An 18092-nucleotide genomic window follows, 5' to 3' on the forward strand; every position below is an offset into this window, starting at 1 on the left:
TTCCCCTTTATTGATTAGGACCAAACTCAAAAGCCCTTGTTTTTCCTTTTCTTTCTTTGAAGGGATTACCTTTTTAAGAAGCAGTATCTTGGATCAGACCTTAAATTGCCCAGGCGTTGAACTCGTAGCACGTGGCTATTCCAGAGATATGTTTTTGCAATTTACAGATATGATTCAAAGCCTTTTGGGCACTTGTAGGCCATAAATTATTAAAAGAAACCTAGATGTCTGCCTTTTTAGCCCTTTGTAAGGATTTTCTCAGCTATCAGACTTGAGTAGGGCTTTTCTATGCCTTCTTCTCAGTGCCTGACTGTTGCCTCATATACTCTGTTGATCCACGGGGTAGATTTGTGGAGTAGTTTCTACTTCAAATAAAAAGGGAGAGGAAGATAAATAGTTATGTGAAACTGCCCAAGGAATGGAGATCCCATTGTTCCCCCTATTTTGTTCATGGCTCACTATATAGGAAGACAGAGTCAACTCCTGCTTCTTTCTGCATCGACTGAGTCCACACCATAGTCAAGACACGAATGGACATGCAAGCTGCAGACCTGTGCAGAATGCCAGAAACCATGTTGTAGCCACCTAGTTCTTCAGATTACTCAAGTCACAGAATCACAGACTGGTTGGGGTTGGAAGGGGCCTCTGGAGATCATCCAGTCCAACCCACCTGCTCAAGCAGGGTCACCAGAGCAGATCACACAGGATCGTGTCCAGGTGGGTTTGAATGTCTCAGAGAAGGAGACTCCACAACCTCTCTGGGCAGCCTGGCCCAGGCTCTGACACCTCAGAGGAAAGAAGTTTCTCCTCATATTCAGATGGAACCTCCTGTGCTTCAGTCTGTGCCCATTGCCCCTCACCCTGTCATTGGGCACCACTGAACAGAGTCTGGTCCGTCCTGTTGACACCCTGGAGATATTTATAAACATTTATAAGATCCTTCTCAACTTCTCTTCTACAGGCTGAACAGCCCCAGATCTCTCAGTCTCTCCTCATCAGAAAGATGTTCCAGACCCCTCAGCAGCCTTGCAGCCCTAAATCTGGCTCCAGCCCCTTGGGACATTCCAGCACAAACCCACAGAGGCCTCCTCACATGCCATACACCTTCCTCTCTCTTCAATGGTAGGTTTTCTCCTTGTGCTCAACAGGCCTATCACAAAGACCTGCTACAGGCATTAGAGCACAAGCAGAAGCCACTGAGAAGGTCTCACATTCTGGAACTGACATAAAGTAGAAAAAAAAAGGCAGGTAAGCAAATAAAACAGCAGACTCAGAGAGAAGGTAAAGACTTCAGTGTTGACCTTGCACGGTCATTCATGTCTTCCCAGTCTCCTATAGCTGCAGAACCCTTCACTACAGGGTGGAAAGAGCCCAAAAGGCCATATATAGCTGTAGAATTATCAATTCTGTGAAAGCCCCTTTTTCCTCTAAGCCTCCTTTTCTCTTGCTGGGGACTAATTATCCTGCACCCTTTTTAAAACGCTTTTGCACCAAGTATGCCTCAATAAAACACAAAATATGCTTCGATTGCAATAATATAATCTGAGAAAGTGTTATATATTCACTCGAAGCTGTTAAGTGCTTTTGCACAGGAGTAGTTTATCTGTAAGATGTTATGGGGAGGAAGGGCTGCCTGAGAGTGATTTATGGGTGGTTTTGACCTGAGTCAAATCCTGGTCTCAATAAGTTGCATAGACAACAGAAGAGCAAGGGCCCTATTTTCTAAAACTGTCTCAAGTGTTAAGCTTTTGCTTTGTCAAAGGTTGTGAGAGGTTTTGCATTGCCTGTCTGCTCTGATGAGAAATGTTGTGGTGTGAATTAACACGATCCTAAAGGAGAGATACACAAAACTGATCTATTTTTATTCCACCACTGGCTTGCTGAATGACCTTGCATAAATCACGTCCCTGTACCTCATTTTCAATTATGTAAATCAGGGGTAAAAATTATTCACCTTATCTAAAGTGTTTTGAGATGCACTGATGCAAAGCTACATGCTATGATTTTAACACTGCGCAATTAACGCTCCACTTCTAGCAAACTAACGCTGCTACCAAAACTCCCACCGCTTTCCAGGTGATGTCTTATGTGTTGGGGTTTGAGAATGGATAGTCATCTAACCAGGCATGGGATAAATACTGTCAGAGGACACAAGGCTGATGAACTATCTTTGCAGCGGTCATTGCTCTATGTTTCAGCAAACGTGAAGAGAAAAGAAGATACAGTTATGGGGCTGATCAGTGCTGGCTGCTGGTTGTGAATGGCTGGGCAGCCGCAATTCTTCGCTGGCCGTCAGTGTCCCAAGCAGGAGTTTCTTTTACTCCTAAAGGAACATAAGGACCAGTAATGACAACTATTATTCTTGATAAGGCACCGACTGTTTTCAAAACAAAACCACAGAGGATCTGCTATGGATAGACAAGGGGTGGGTAGGAAAGTCGATTAATATGACTGCAAAGAGGCAGTTTAACTTCCATGGGCGTGTGCATCCAAGCCTGGATGTGGTTCTATCAGCGCAGGTTTTATCCCACCAGCTCTCGCTTTGCAAGGAGTAGTTTATATTCACTAAAGCAGAGTCAGGGACAAGGTGCCTAGTGAGTGGTGAACTCTCCAGACTATGTTCTCACTCTTCTTCTCCCATACACAGAATCACACAGAATCAACTGGGTTGGAAAAGACCTCAGAGATCATCAAGTCCAACTCTGGGTCCAACTCCAGTCCATTGACTAGATCATGGCACTAAGTGCCGTGTCCAATCTCAGTTTAAAAACCTCCAGGGCTGGTGAGTCCAGCACCTCCCTGGGCAGCCATTCCAATGCCTGACCACTCTCTCTGTGAAGAATTGCTTTCTAATATCCAGCCTAAATTTCCCCCGGCAGAGTTTAAGCCCGTGCCCCCTTGTCCTATTGCTAACTGCAAACATGCTCCCATGTTTCCATGTGTGTCAGAATAGCTTAATATTTCAGGGGTGAATGCAGGCTGGGGCAAAGTGGTGGCTGTTCCCAAGAGGGGCAAAGGAAAATTCTGGTGCTGCAAGTTGGGGTTTTAGTCAAATGAAGTGATAGCTTCATTACCTATGTTAAATCTGCTACTTCTAAACTCAAACTCAATTGCACTTATAACTGCAGGAGTCTGTCCAACAAGGAAAGGCACAGATATTTAGCATCTCCTGGGAAAAAGGCAAGATGGTCCTGTGGAGACCTTGCATATGCACACAGAAGGTCCTTGCCCAACATCACCCAGTTGTCAGCTTAGGCCCTTTTGGAAAGGAGGATAAATGGAACAAATAACTGCTCTTTTTGGTAAGGATGCTTGGAGAAGTGAACACATTTCCCTACAAGACATTAAATTATATGACTGCCAGAGTCAAGCAAGCAAAGTGATTCTGTTTTCCCCAAAGCTCTTCTCCTCCTTTAATTACATTTGAAATGTTTTGCACGCTATTGAAAATGTCACTTCCAGCTGCGGACCGTTAAGGAGCCTAGGTGGCACAACCACAGATTTTATTAGGGCACATTTGCTGCTGGGGATTTCAATGACAGCAAAACAGGCCTGGAGTGAAGTACCTTTTGTTACAAACATTGGACACTTGTTCTGGTGACAGGAGATCTTCCACAAAGGCACAGTGGTGGCCAAACCATTTTAAAGACCAAGACCTGCATAATAAAGCAGGGGCTGCTCAGATATGGGCTATTTCTGCCCCAAAGCAGCAACAGAGACAAATGTAGCGGTTCTGGTTTGTGCTGGGCTCACCGCAGAAGAGCCCACCATGCCCTCCAAGGCATTGATGCACTTTATTTGTGTCTAAGCCTTTGTTCTCCTGGTAACGCTGGTCGAGGTGCCAAAGGGACACAAGCAGATCTGCTCTGACTCTTCTGAAAGTGAAGTGATGGAGCAGCTGCGTCTTTCATGGTGGGTTGAGATCCACCATCCACAAGGGCAACAAAGATGCTGAAGGGAGTGGAGCATTTACTGTGTGAGGAAAGGGTGAGGGAGCTGGGGCTCTGGAGCTGGAGAAGAGGAGACTGAGGGGTCTTCCATTCATATGAAGGGTGAGTGTCAGGAGGATGGAGCCAGGCTTTTCATGACAACCCAGGGTAGGAAAAGCGGCAATGGATACAAACTAGAACACAGGAGGTTCCACTTAAATATGAGAAGAAACTTCTCAGTGAGGGTGGCAGAGCCTGGCCCAGGCTGCCCAGGGAGGTTGTGGAGTCTCCTTCTCTGCAGACATTCCAACCCGCCTGGACACCTTCCTATGTAACCTCATCTGGGTGTTCCTGTTCCATGGGGGGATTGCACTGGATGAGATTTCCAGGTCCCCTTCAACCCCTGACATTCTGTGATTCTGTGAAGAGTAACCCAGGAAAAGTCTGATGAGCCATCCCTGCAGAAACCCTCCAGTTTCTCCTGCATGTACAGGCTGTGTGAGCAGTGGCCAGGATCCAGGAAAGTCCTTCCACTCTGCTATATCCACACTACATTTCTAGCTTCCCTCTTCCCTCCTTCACTAATGTCCACTCCATAAACTACCTTGTGCTGCGGATCTGATGCCTCTGGGGTTACATCCATGCGGGATGTAGTTTCCTTTCCTGTGGTTTCTTAGGTGCTGTAATGTCTCCAAGCCCATTTCTCTGCCAAAGCTGCACAGAAACAGAAGGTGGAAAGAGGGTGGTATCCTGAAGTCAGGATTTCATGACCTGGAAAGTCATTCTGCAAGCACAGTTCCTCCTCCTTTCACTGATGTGCCTCCCAGCATGCAGAGCCAGCTCACCGGAGGGAAAGTCTCACATTTAGATTCTGTGCATAACTGGACTTCGTGTTTTTTTCTAGGTTAATAAAAAAGGAACTTAAACGTATCTTTTCTCAATCTGAAACAAATGAAAACCAATTATTTTTCAGGCAAAGCGTAATAATTTCTTCAACCCTGAGTCCGTACTCCCATTTCCATATCAGCTTTTAAATGGGGTTTAATGCTGTGGTAGTGAAACCCTTGATGTGACACCACTCCTGGCACCTGGGGTTATGGACAAGGTGGGAAAATGTGCCTTTCTGGATGTAGTCAGTACAGCATTCACCTGCGTGAATTATTTCTCTTGAGAAATGAAAAACAATATAGGATACTTCCCCAGCTTACTGGTCTCCTAATCTATTTTAACTTGCTAACCATCAGGAAGGAAAATAGGAAAAAAAAAGGACTAATTCTTGTGAGATGGAAGTGATTTTGTTGGGTTTTGTTTTGTTTTATTTTCAAAATAAAGCAAACAGGAACATGCTTCGAGGCAGTAACACCACTTTTCTGAGAGGGACCAGCCAGCTCCTTGGTTTGACGTACCCTTGTGCCATAAGGGACACCTTGTTGGGATTTTCTTTTCAATGTCAATCCCCTGACAGAGCCCAGAACTTGCTCTTTAAATAGTCCAGAGCTGATAAATGCATCTTTTCCAGGGAACACCAGGAAAAGCTGCACTTTGTGCTTGTTTTGCCCTCACCTCCAATATTTACAGGAAAGTCAGTTCTGGCCTATATGTGCCTGTGATAAAAAAGCAGGTTTTTGTCGCAGCTCTCCTGATGAGCAGCTGTGGGAACCAGGCTAAAGAAAAATCATAGAATCATAGAATAGTATGTGCAGTTCATTCAGTCTCTCTCCTGATAACACCGCTTAGCACCGATGCTGTACTAATCGTGGTACTCGCTGATGGCAAGAGGATTAAATTCACCAATTTATTCTATCCTGGTCTGCAGCCATTGATCTCTCTCGCTGGAGAAGGATGGGATGTTTTCCTTCTTTCATCCTGTACTGTTTTAACTAAAGTTCTGATGAAAGCAGACCAGCCTTCTGAATATGCTGCGGAGACATTCACTGAACTTAAATGGAAACAAACCTGTCAAAAATATTAACGGCTGACACTGCCAACACTTTTAGAATAAATTTCCAAAGAGCAAGTTGCTCCGGTTGGAGCGCGGTGGGAGCTCTGGGGCGTGTAATAAGATCTGCCCAGAGGCATAAAACTGGTGAGGATCTGTGAGGATATCATGTACCTGTTCACCCCCCAAAGCCCCTTCTCACCCTTGTTCTACTGCTGGAGCCTGGAGGAGGTCTTGCATGTTGAGGTGGTGCATCCAGCTCCAAGTCTTGTCATTGGTACATGGAATTGTCCTCCCAGTGCAAGAGAGATGTGGACATACTGGAGAGAGTCCAGTGAAGGGCCACCAAGATGATTTAAGAGTTGTAGCCTCCATTCTATGAGGAGATGTTGAGAGAGCTGGGATTGTTCAGCCTGGAGAAGATGAAGGTTGGGGATGAGTAAAGAAGATAGAACAAGACTTGTCTCTGCAGTGCCCAGGGACAGGACAAGCAGCAACGGGCACAAATAGAAATCTGGGAAATTCCAATTTAAACACAAGAGAAAAGCTCTTTTCTCTGCACAGGTAATCAAATGCTGGAGCAGGTGACCTAGCAAGGCTGTGGAGTCTCCATCTTTAGAGTTATATAACACCTGACCTGCTTTACCTGACCCTGCTCTGAGCACGGGGTTGGTCTAAACTTTCTTCAGAGGTCCCTTCAAGCCATGATGATTGTGTAGTTCTGTGCCTCCTAAATTTAAGGGGCAAGTGGTGTCTTCTGTGGAGCTCCGTGCTTCATAAGAAGTGGTTTCCTAGCTTGAGGAAGATTCAGAAGCAAAAGTACAAAACAGGAATGGTTCTGAGGCTGGTAGAGAACTGCTAATACATGGTATGGAGGGATCACAATCCACAGGAGCAGGATGACTTGGTACATAACTCAAAAAAGTGACATAATTTTCTTTTCAGGGCTAAAGAAGATTAATAGTTGCGAACTAAGGAGGTAGGCAAATGGCAGTGAGTTCTTTGAAAAGTGAGAGGTGTTTAACATCTCTGGGATGTAAATATTAAGTCAGCAGAGTTCTCTCATCATGAACATAACCTTTCTTTGCCTGACCAATAACAGGACTTGTAAGTAGAACTGTCAGAAGCTCCCATTGCCCCAAGCTAAACAAGGTCGTCTTCTATTTCTACAAATCAGGAAAATATTACCAAATGCCCTTTTCTTCATTTTCAAGTTGTTTTTTTCATAAAATATATATATATATATATATAAAAAACTAAAATGAAGCTATGACTCTTCAGAAGGCCCCAAGGCAAAAGTTAGGCAATCTGGTGATCTGGAGGTCTCTGTTGCAGAATCCATCACTTTAGTCTATCCTACCTTCATATCCCAGTGACAAAATTAGTGGTTTTACCCTGGTTGTTGGGCAAGATCAGGATAGTAAGGGTAATTTCCTTGCATGTCTTAGCTGGCAGAGTAAGTTGGAATCTACCTTCTGACCTTCAAAGCCAAACATTAAGGGTTTGGGGGCCATAGAGAAAGACACCAAAACCCTACAGCTTGTGACCAGCTAGCACTCCCAAGACATGAAGAGACTCCTGCAAATCACACACACACACACACACCTGGTATGTCTTTTTTTAATAGCTATGGAAATGCACTGTGGAAGGACAGAGGTTAGGTGGAACAGGAACTTGTATCTTTCTTTTGGCTTTAAGGATTCAATTTTTCTTTAAAAAGGAAGGCAGAATCAGCAGTGGTTTCTGTGACAAAAGCCGCTTGATTAACTTTGCCCGTAAGCCCTGTCATTTCCAGGAGATTTTGCGCTTCTGGCTCTGGCACACTGTTCTGCAGGGCCCTGGTTTCCCTGGGGCTTTGTAAGGGTTTGTCATCCCTGAGCCTCAGTGGTGTCTTTGCTGGGACAGTCCATATGTTGGTGTGTTGATGGGGTCACGCCGACCCCAGATCTCCCTGTTCATTGCTGCTGCTACTGGTGTTGCAGAAGCCCCATCTCATGCAAAGCGCTAGGCAGGGACAAGAGATGAGCCCTCGCCCAGGGATCTTGAAATCTAGCTTATCCAGGACCATGTTCCAACACCCTTACATCAGATCAAAAGGCAGCGACTCCCTCAAAAGCATGGCTGGATTTGTAGAAGGGGGATCAGACTGTGGTCTTGAGCAGGTTGCCATCACTTTGGGTATCAGAATAATGTCATGTTCACTGGTGACATTATTTGAAGCAGCTATATATAATTTCTAGTACCAATACGATGCTCCCAAGGAGAGGCATCTCACCTTCTTACCCGATGCATGAAAATGTCCAAGTCTTTTTTACTTTCTGGTTTTACTAGGAATCGCACCAGGTTGGCACTTGGAATATATTGACGTGAAAGATTCTGCCATGGACAAGACGTTTCGTTTCCAGTGCGATCGTTGGCTGGCTAAAGGTGAAGATGATGGGCAGCTCATAAGGGAACTGGCTTGTGCCAACAATGACATCCTGGAGCTGAAGGAACGGACTGGTAAGCTTAGAGCTGGCTTGTGGTGTTTGCTGAGGGACCTCAGAGGCCATATGGCCACATCTCCTGCAAGCTGCTCCACCGAGGGCTCCCATGCAATAAGCATTTGTATTTGCAGGCTTTAAGGGTTGAATTACTTAAAGTACTCAAACGTAGTTCAAACGTGAAACTCTGTGATAAGAAAGAAACAAATCAGGATTTATGAGGAAGAAAAAGATCTTGTTCTGGGTTGAAGCTTAAAGAGAGGCCCATCTGCTGTGGTTCAGTGCAGCATTTAGGCATAAGAACACACGTCTCATTAGAAATAATGGGATTGAGTCTTTTGAGGTGGAAAATAAGTTCAATCCTTAAAGCTTTGTAAGTAACATTGCTCCAGCTTCCTTCTGAACATGTTCTGGGCTATGAGCTCAAGTATCCCAGCTGAACATGATGGCTGAGCTTAACACCCCATAACCCTGGAACTGCTCTGGGTAACTCCACTGAGTCCAGGGTAATTATACTGGTGTTTAATGTGGTGAATGAGTGGGTGAGCAAGAGTTATTTAACTTCACTGATGATATGCAAAGCGCATCTCAAGAACTCCTGCACCACGATGCTCTTTGTCAGGAGAGTCCTGGGGAGTCAATAATCACATTGCACCAGTGTGATTTCACTCTGCCTCTGAAAACAAAAACAAACACAAAACAAAACAAAACAAATAAAACTAAACAAACAAAAAACAAACAAACAAACAAAAAGGGCAAAACCCAAAACAACCTTGTGTTTTCCATTTTGGGTACTTACATGCCACCATGTCCTGTTGGATACCTTGGTACACGCACTGTCCCTGTTAGGAACAGTGGCATAAAAACCATAGGATTTGGGCTGCGTTAAAAAGGGAATGCTTAGCGCAGCAGGGAGCTGGACACAGCTTGTTCGAGAGCAGCTTTATCTGTTCTTGCTAGCTGATCTAGCAGTACTCATATTTTTAATGTACTCTATTCCTGCATGAAATCCAAAACACGTACAAGTCAAAAGTTGCACAGATTTCAATGTGGTTCCAACCTTATTTTGCAAATGCTTACTTGTGTGCTGTGATAAATATTAGGAAGAGAGTTTTTAAGCAAAGTGACAGCCAAATGAAGAGATTTTTCTGGCCATCTGCTCTTCCTTTTCTGTTTAACGTGAGTGTTAATTATGCTTTAAAGCCTATGAGATTGTCACAGTAACAAGCGACAGAGAGGATGCAGAAACAAAGGAAAACATCTGGATCATTTTAGAAGGAAAGCTGGGCCGCTCGAAAGAATTCCTTATGGAAAACTCCTCCAAGAAAAGGAGATTTGAAAGGTAGTGAGACTGTGTGGTGGGCTAGATGAACTCCCCACCAGTTCTGTGTCTTGCAGAAATGCCACCTCTTCTCCAGAACGGTTGTGTCATGTTTGTGTTCGTGCCATGCTGATCCCCATTCCCCTTCCAAAAAGCTGAAATGGCTTCTCACCTTCGGTAAAAGGAAGACATAAAAGTAGTTTCTTATGGATAGACAAAGAGCAGGTTTAAAAATGATAAGAAAAAGGCATGCGGTAAAAATAAACGTAGATGATGCATGTGTGCGTGTGTGTGTCCTTTTGTATTAGCACATAGAAATGGGCTTCTGGTGAAGTGTGTTTTTGAGCTGGGAGGAGCAGAAGGAAGCTGGAGGTGGTTTTAGTTCCTTTTGCAGCATCTCACTGGCAGCAGGAATCAGAGAGAAAGTAAAAATAGTTGGAGGCTAAATGTTGTCAGAGCTGCTCAGATTTGACTTTCCAGATGAATCTGGGGGGTAAGACTGAAAGATCACTGTCGCGTGAGGAAAGCCAAATATCAGCCTCTTGTGCAGAGCTGGAGGCGCATCTATGTAACGTGGGGCAGATGCCTTCTCCCATGTGGGACCAAAGTCCTCCAGGTGTGAGATGGGTTTTCTACTTTGTTTAAGGACGCAGAACGCCCTTAGGAGACAGGAACCCTTCAAAGCCACAGAGCCATGATCCAGAAGCGAGTTCAGAGATGGAAACCGAGCTGGGGAAAGGGCTGGAGCACAAGTGTGATGGGAGCAGCTGAGGGACTTGGGGGGTTCAGCTGGAGAACAGGAGCTGAGGGGACACAGGGACACAAAGAAACGGCCTCAAGTTGTGCCAGGGGAGGTTGAGGTTGGATCTGGGGAACAATTTCTTCCCCAAAGGGCTGTCGGGCATTGGAACAGGCTGTCCAGGGCAGTGCTGGAGTCACCATCCCTGGAGGGGTTGAAAATACACAGAGGTGAGGCACTTAGGGACATGGGTTAGACATGGACTTGGCAGTGTTGGGTTATTGGTTGGACTCGATGATCTTAAAGGTCTTTTCCAACCCAAACAATTCTATGTATCTATGTTGGTGATGCTCAGTTGCTTTGCTGAGGGGAAAGGTTCCTCTTGTGGCTCTGTAAAGGACAGTGAAATTACACCTGGTGTGGGTTCTGGTGTGAACAGGTAAGATTTCGTATGAAACATGTAAGATCAGGAGGAGTATCTTTCTAACCTTGAGCTGGTGATTCCTACAGCAGAACTAAAGACAACACTCTCCAATCATCATTCACAGTCCATCCTTGGAGGCAGGTTGGAATAAGGATCAGTCTGATAAGATAAACCTAACAGATACACAGGAGACGTGACAGGGAGCCAGCCAAGGGTTTGACAGAGACCTGTTGTTTCTCTAAGCTGTTTTCATGCTGAGCTTCAGGAATGGTGGCTGAACCAGCAAATTTAAAACAGCTATGGTGTGTAGATGTGTAACAGATACAGTATCTGTCAAGAATGAATGAATAAGTGCTGGAGGGGAAATTAGTCATTCTTTAGCTTTATCTATAATGAGGCAAATTGATTTTGTATGTGGAACAGCTCAAGTTTATCCTGGAAAGTCCTAGTGGCAACAATTTAAAGTGTCACCCCTAATCAGAGAAAATACTAAATTTAAATATGGAAATTATACTTTGTGTTGAATGATTGTAGGTTAAACCAAATGACTTTAAATTAAGGCTTATCTTCTATCCTCCATAGCCATATGCATATTACCTAATGTTCATATGAGACAAGTCACTGCCAGCCTTCAAGATCCTAACGGAAACTGTTCTTTGTTTCTTGTAGGGGAGCAACAGACACGTTTCAGTTTTCTTCAAAGAACGTTGGTGATATTGCAGCCATCTGTGTTGGTCATTGCCCGAAAGATGGAAAGAAGTCATCTGCAAAAGCTGATGTCTTCTGGCATGTTCAGGAGATCGTTGTAACAGAGATGGAGCTTTGCAACAAGTGAGTGTCTCCTTGTCTGGGAGGAACTGCTCCAGGAGGGCAGGTGGATGCTGAGCAGATCTGTGTGTGTCCTCCTGGAGCATTTCAGAATTAAGGAATAGTGGAAAGTCTTACCTAATATTAATCCCTTTCTGAAAGATAAGGGCAAGCCGTTTGCTGTCTTGGATACACAATGTCCCTTGCCTGTGCAGTCTCTGAGTTGTTAGAGCGGGTGTTTGCATGGGTAGATATATTTATAAACAAGTTGGCTTGGGTGAATCTCATAGCTATGGCAAATTAACGCCTCAGATGGCGGAAAATACTGACTGAAATTTAAGGGGTTTGCAAAGACTGGCCTTTGGCGAGTCTGGTAAAAACAGCTCCTAGAAAAAAGTTAAGAGTAAGACAAATTCAGAACCTCCAATGCAGGACTCTACACTTTCCCTTGTTAAATTTAATCAGGTTATTCCCTGCCCAACTCTCCAGCCTGTCCAGGTCTCTGGATGGCAGCACAGCCTTCTGGCATGTCAGTCACTCCTCCCAGCCTAGTGTCGTGAGCAAACTTGCTGATAGTACACTCTGTTCCCTCTTCTAAATCGTTAATGAATATATTGAATAATATTCGCCCCAGCACTGACCCCTGAGGCACTCCACTAGATACTGGCCTCCAACTAGACTCCGCACCATTGACTACCACTCTCTGGCTTCTCTCCTTAAGCCAGTTTGCAACCCACCTCACTACTCTATTGTCTAGACCACACCTCCTCAACTTAGCTGTGAGGATGCTGTGGGAGACTGTGTCAAAGGCTTTACTGAAGTCAAGGTAGACCACATCCACCGCTCTGCCATCATCCATCCACCTTATTATATTCTCATAAAAGGCTATGAGGTTGGTCAAGCATGACTTACCCTTGGTAAAGCCGTTCTGACTGCCCCTAATAACCCTCTTATCCTTGATATGTCTTGAGATGGCACCAAGGACAAGCTGTTCATGTATTACAAGGGGGGTAATTAGTAGATCGACAGAGGTCCTCCTTCCCCTCTACTCCGCCCTGGTGAGACCACATCTGGAATATTGTGTCCAGTTCTGGGCCCCTCGATTCAAGAAGGACAGGGAACTGCTGGAGAGGGTCCAGCGTAGGGCAACGAAGATGATTAAGGGAGTGGAGCACCTTCCTTATGAAGAAAGGCTGAGGGAGCTGGGTCTCTTTAGTTTGGAGAAGAGGAGACTGAGGAGTGACCTTATTAATGTTTATAAATATATAAAGGGTGAGTGCCACGAGGATAGAGCCAGGCTGTTCTCGGTGGCAAACAATGATAGGACAAGAGGTAATGGGATCAAGCTGGAACACAAGAAGTTGCACTTAAATTTGAGAAGAAACCACTTCTCAGTGAGGGTGGCAGAGCCTGGCCCAGGCTGCCCAGGGGGGTTGTGGAGTCTCCTTCTCTGCAGACATTCAAAAACCACCTGAACATGTTCCTGTGCGACCTCACCTAGGCGTTCCTGCTCCAGCAGGGGGATTGGACTAGAAGATCTTTTGAGGTCCCTTCCAATCCCAACCATACTGTGATACTGTGTGATACTGTGATCCTTCTGGGGTGGTCCAAAACGCCCACTGGAAAGGTTGCAGTCATGTATCAAATCAGAAGTGCTCAGCTACTCTGATTTGTATATGACTGAAATCTGTCATAGTCAAAAAATGACCGCGTCTGAAGAGCGTTGAGCACATCAGGTCCTACAGGCTTTGGTCTGAGCCCCGTCTTTGGAAGGGACAATGTTCACACTCAAGGAGTGGGCAGCACAGGGACTATGCAGGAGCCGAAGATGGTCCATTTGCAGAAGAAACTCCTCTTCAGATAAAATATCCACAGTGTTAATTGTTGATTATTTTTTTCTTCTCCGTGATATTTCCATTGCTGCTAAAGAATTTAACTACGAGGTGTTTGTTCCAGCTGAGACAATTGAGTGTTTAAGAAGAAATCCTTAAAGTGGTTTGTTTTTTTTTTTAGAAGCTAAGAGTCTCTCTTAGGAAATCAATCAGCCAGCAGAAGAGCCACAATAATATTTGCTGAATGAAAACTGAGTCAATTACATACTAAAACATATTCTTTTCTCCTGGTGGGAAAAACCTGGAACCCTTAAAGTCAAGCTGTGCAATCAAATCCTTGCACCAAACTCATCAGGAGCATGCTGAAACTGCTGAAGCAGTGTGTTTTGAAGGGGACAGAGATCTCATAAAGCCCTGGGGTTTTTAAAGTTGTATTAAATTAAAGAAGGTGGCCAGGAGATGCCAGTAAATCCTGCAGCCTCTCATGGCACTGGAGCAGGGCTCCAGCTCTGCAGATGCAGCATCTCACAGAGGTGTTTGCACTGCAAACCATCAACCAGAGCAGATCGCACCATGAGGGGAAGCTCTTACTTCAGGTATTCCTGATCCCAGACACCTAAAAAAACCCATTCAGTCAAGCCAAAGGCCAGATTAAAAGAGTTAAGAGATTGCTGAAGCGATAGCTTTGAATTATACTGGGATTTTTGCCTTTTAATGGTAGATTTTAATATGCAAAAGGGCTGTATTTAGAACCTTGTTCTTGTAAATCCCAGGGCTGGAAAACTCATCACTTTTTTTCCTGCCCTTCATGAAGATTGGCACGCTCTACCATAACTCCAGACCATGAGATATTATATAGCCCAAGAAATAAAACTGCAGCATCAGGCAATCCCTCCACCCCACTCTCATGCAGTTTTTCTGTCTCTCAGCCTAAAATTTTGCTCCCGACAGGATTTCTCATTTACGAGGCTTCTTTCCAGAGAAATGAGTGCTTTGCTTTGGCTGTGGAAAATGTCAGAAGTGTTTGAAGTGTTTAAGAGGCGCGGTACTGCTGCAGTTGCAGTAACCCTTCCTCCAGGTGTTTGTTTTACACACACGCACTGCAATCCCGCTACGCTCCCTCCAGGAAAACCTGCTGCAGTTTGGCAAAGGGGGATGCGGCAGGAGGGGTGGGGGGAAACTCATTTGGAAACGATCTGCATCACTGGAAATGAAATACATCATTAAAAGCAGAGTGCTCCAGCCTCTGGCTGGCTGCCAGGTACGCGGTGATTTATGGATGTGCTGTGTGCTCCCTGCGCATCACCAGAGGCAGCACTGCAGACCCAAGGGCTTTCAGCATCTGGTACATATCATTTCTGTGTTTGATGAATTTTTTTTTTCCTTGCTAATTATGGGCTGGGTGATCTAGATGGAGAAATGGGGGATGTAAACCTCTGCTTCCTATCTTTCCCATTCCCTTTTTCCTAGTTCCTAGCCCAACCTAAACCATACCTGAAAAGCGAGGATAATTGCTGATCTCCCTCCAGGAACAGCTGCACGGATGAGACTCTGCTCTCAGACCAGTTAAACTGGGCAGCACTGAGCTCCACCAGCTTCAGGGCTGATCATAGAATAGTTTGGGTTGGAAGCAACCTCCAAAGCTCCCCCAGTGTCCCCCCTGCCATGAGCAGGGACATCTTCACCAGCTCAGGTTGCTCAGAGCCCCGTCCAGCCTGGCCTGGGATGTCTCCAGGGATGGTTCATCCACCACCTCTCTGCCCAACCTGGGACAGGCTCTCACCACCCTCAGGGCCAACAATTCCTTCCTCATGTCCAGACTGAATCTCGTCTCCTTTAGTTTAAAACCATTACCCCTTGTCCCGTCACAACAGGCCCTGCTCAAAAGTCTGTCCCCATCTTTCTCACAGGCGCCTTTTAAGCACAGAAAGGTGCAATAAGGTCTCCAAATTGCTCATCCTGCCTCAACGGGTCTGCGCATAAATGTACCATTGCATGGCCAAAAGAGGTGACAGCTGCCCTACACCAGCCTCGGCGTGTGTGGGATGCCTGTGGCTGTCTAGGGAGACACTGGAAAGTTGCAGTTGCAATGTTCAGCCACATCTGTCTTTCTAGAAAGAAACTCTAGTACTAGCACATATTTGCCAAAGTGCTGAAACAGCATCAATGTTGAGGAATTTAGTGTTCCAATGAAGTGTCCATTCATAACGTATAACATCCTGCTGGCTTCCTTTTGGTAGATACTTTTTCAGGTGCAACACGAAAATCCCTCTGCGCTACAAGAGACGGGACTACAAAGTCTTCGAGTGTGCCAAGGTCACTGAGAGCTTTGCCAGCAAAGCCCGGAGCTTGGTGCCAGTCAAATACGAGACCATCGTGGTCACAGGCTTCGAAAAAGGTGCGGGGACTGATGCCAACGTGTTCATCACCATCTTCGGGTTGAACGGGGATTCGGGAAAGCGGGCACTGAAGCAGAAGTTCAGGAACCTCTTTGAGAGGGGCAAAACCAACAGGTTTTACCTGGAAACATTGGACATGGGAGAGCTGAAAAAGGTCCGGATTGAGCATGACAACAGTGGCCTGGCTCCAGGCTGGTTGGTGGAGCGTGTGGAGATCACCAACTCGGCAACCGGCGTGACCACCATATTTCCCTGTGGGAAGTGGCTGGATGAAAACCGGGGCGATGGGTTGATCTGGAGAGAGCTTTTTCCTCGTTACTGAGAAAGGCAGGGTGGTTTTGGTCCCTTCTACATATGCATGTTTCCCATTATACTGTTTTATATTGCATTTTACTTTTTAAAACGCTGCCTTTTATATCGAGAGATTTTTAGTAGCAAGATGTGCTTCCTGGGTTAACATTTTGTGGAAGTAATGCTGGGTTTTTTTTAAAGCATGTATAAAACTGTAAATGAAATCAACACATTTCTCTCTTATTTATTATTAAAAGCCACAACTGGCAGAGCCACAAACTGTGCTTTAATAGCTCAGAGGCCATCTCCTGCTCCCAGTGCTTTTCCCTGCCAGGGCTGGGGAAGCCCGCTGGCCTCCACCACTGAGGGGCTCCCCTTTTGGATGAGTAAAGAGGAGAAAGGAATTGAGCTTGTATACTTAAGAAAATTGAGCTTGGACATCCCAGTTTTTGCCACTTCTGGGGACTGTGAACACTACACACCCATACACACACACACACACGTCCAGAAGGCACAGCATCAAAAGCAGTGGGCACAGCAGACCTCTCTACAGGGAGTGTTGGGAAGAATCATAGAATCACAGAATGATTTGGGTTGGAAGGGACCTTCCAAGCTCCCCAGTGCCCCCCCTGCCATGAGCAGGGACATCTTCACCAGCTCAGGTTGCTCAGAGCCCCGTCCAGCCTGGCCTGGGATGTCTCCAGGGATGCTTCATCCACCACCTCTCTGCCCAACCTGGGACAGGCTCTCACCACCCTCAGGGACAACAATTTCTTCCTCATGTCCAGCCTCAATCTCCCTCCTTTAGTTTAAAACCATCACCCCTTGTCCTATCACAACAGACCCTGCTCAAAAGTTTGTCTCATCTTTCTCACAGGCCCCTTTTAAGTCTGGAAAGGTGCAATAAGGTCTCTCCGGAGCTTCTCTCCTCCAGCTGAACACCCCAGCTCTCTCAGCCTGTCCTCCCAGCAGAGCTGTTCCAGCCTCGGATCATTCCTGGGGCTCCTCTGGCCCCTCTCCAGCAGGTCCATGTGTGTCCTGTGCTGAGCACCCAGAGCTGGACCAGCACTGCAGGGGGGTCTCACCAAAGCGGGCAGAGGGGCAGAGTCACCTCCGTGACCTGCTGCCCAAGCTCCTGGTGATGCAGCCCGAGATACAATTAGCTTCTGGGCTGCAAGCGCACATTGCCGGCTCATGTCTCACCACTCACCCGCCAGCACCCCCAAGTCCTTCTCCGCAGGGCTGCTCTCCATCCCTTCATCTCCAGCCTGCATTGATACTGGGGGTTAATGGGAAGGACCCACTATCTACACAGCCAAGTCTCAAGTGGTGGGATCTGGGTGTTGTTTTCCATGCATGGACTTTCTCCCCCATCAAGCCAGCCCCAGCTCTTAGGATGGACTCATCTGGGTCTGCCCAGAGCTGAGATCTGCAGTTGTGGCAGCTTGAACAAAAAACATTAAAAAATAATCAATTCCACTGCAAGGAAGCTGTGCTAACTACATTCAAAGCTGTCTCAGGATAACCTTACCCTATATGGCCTGAGTGCCAGCTTCATTTCAGGCAGCTTCCGTTCATTTTAATTTTTTTCTTTTAATAAGGGTTGCTGCTTTGATTTTTACTGTGGTGGAGAAGGGATTTCCCTGCTGCAATAAGGGCTGGTGCTGCTGCAAATGAGCTCTTCCCAGTTACTCACTACTCTACAAATACCAAGAAAAGCTGTTTAAACATCATTACTTCTGGAGCCCCATCTCCCTCCCTGTGGAGCAAAGCAGCAAAACACATCCTTCGGAGGAGAAAGGGGGTGTCTGAGCTGCCGTGAGAAGAAGACCTTCCTCCTGCCCCACACATATCATAGGAGAGGTCCTTCTGCCTCCCAGAAGCTGGTTTTAAACAAGCACTTTGTGCAAAAGAGCATCAAATGGGTC

General features: G+C 45.9%; 1 protein-coding gene across 1 annotated transcript in view; it reads left to right on the top strand.

Annotated features, from left to right (window-relative positions):
• Positions 1-16392, top strand: part of LOXHD1 (lipoxygenase homology PLAT domains 1) — a 154533-nt gene extending 138141 nt beyond the window's left edge. Inside the window, exons 38-41 of the mRNA XM_005500411.4 lie at positions 8200-8370; positions 9555-9693; positions 11505-11666; positions 15715-16392. Of these exons, the coding sequence (XP_005500468.2) occupies positions 8200-8370; positions 9555-9693; positions 11505-11666; positions 15715-16195 (953 nt within the window). The 3' untranslated portion in view covers positions 16196-16392. The remainder of the gene's footprint in view (positions 1-8199; positions 8371-9554; positions 9694-11504; positions 11667-15714) is intronic.
• The last annotated feature ends 1700 nt before the right edge of the window (positions 16393-18092 follow it).

The sequence above is a fragment of the Columba livia genome, chromosome Z (genome assembly GCF_036013475.1).
Source record: "Columba livia isolate bColLiv1 breed racing homer chromosome Z, bColLiv1.pat.W.v2, whole genome shotgun sequence".
NCBI lineage: Eukaryota > Metazoa > Chordata > Aves > Columbiformes > Columbidae > Columba > Columba livia.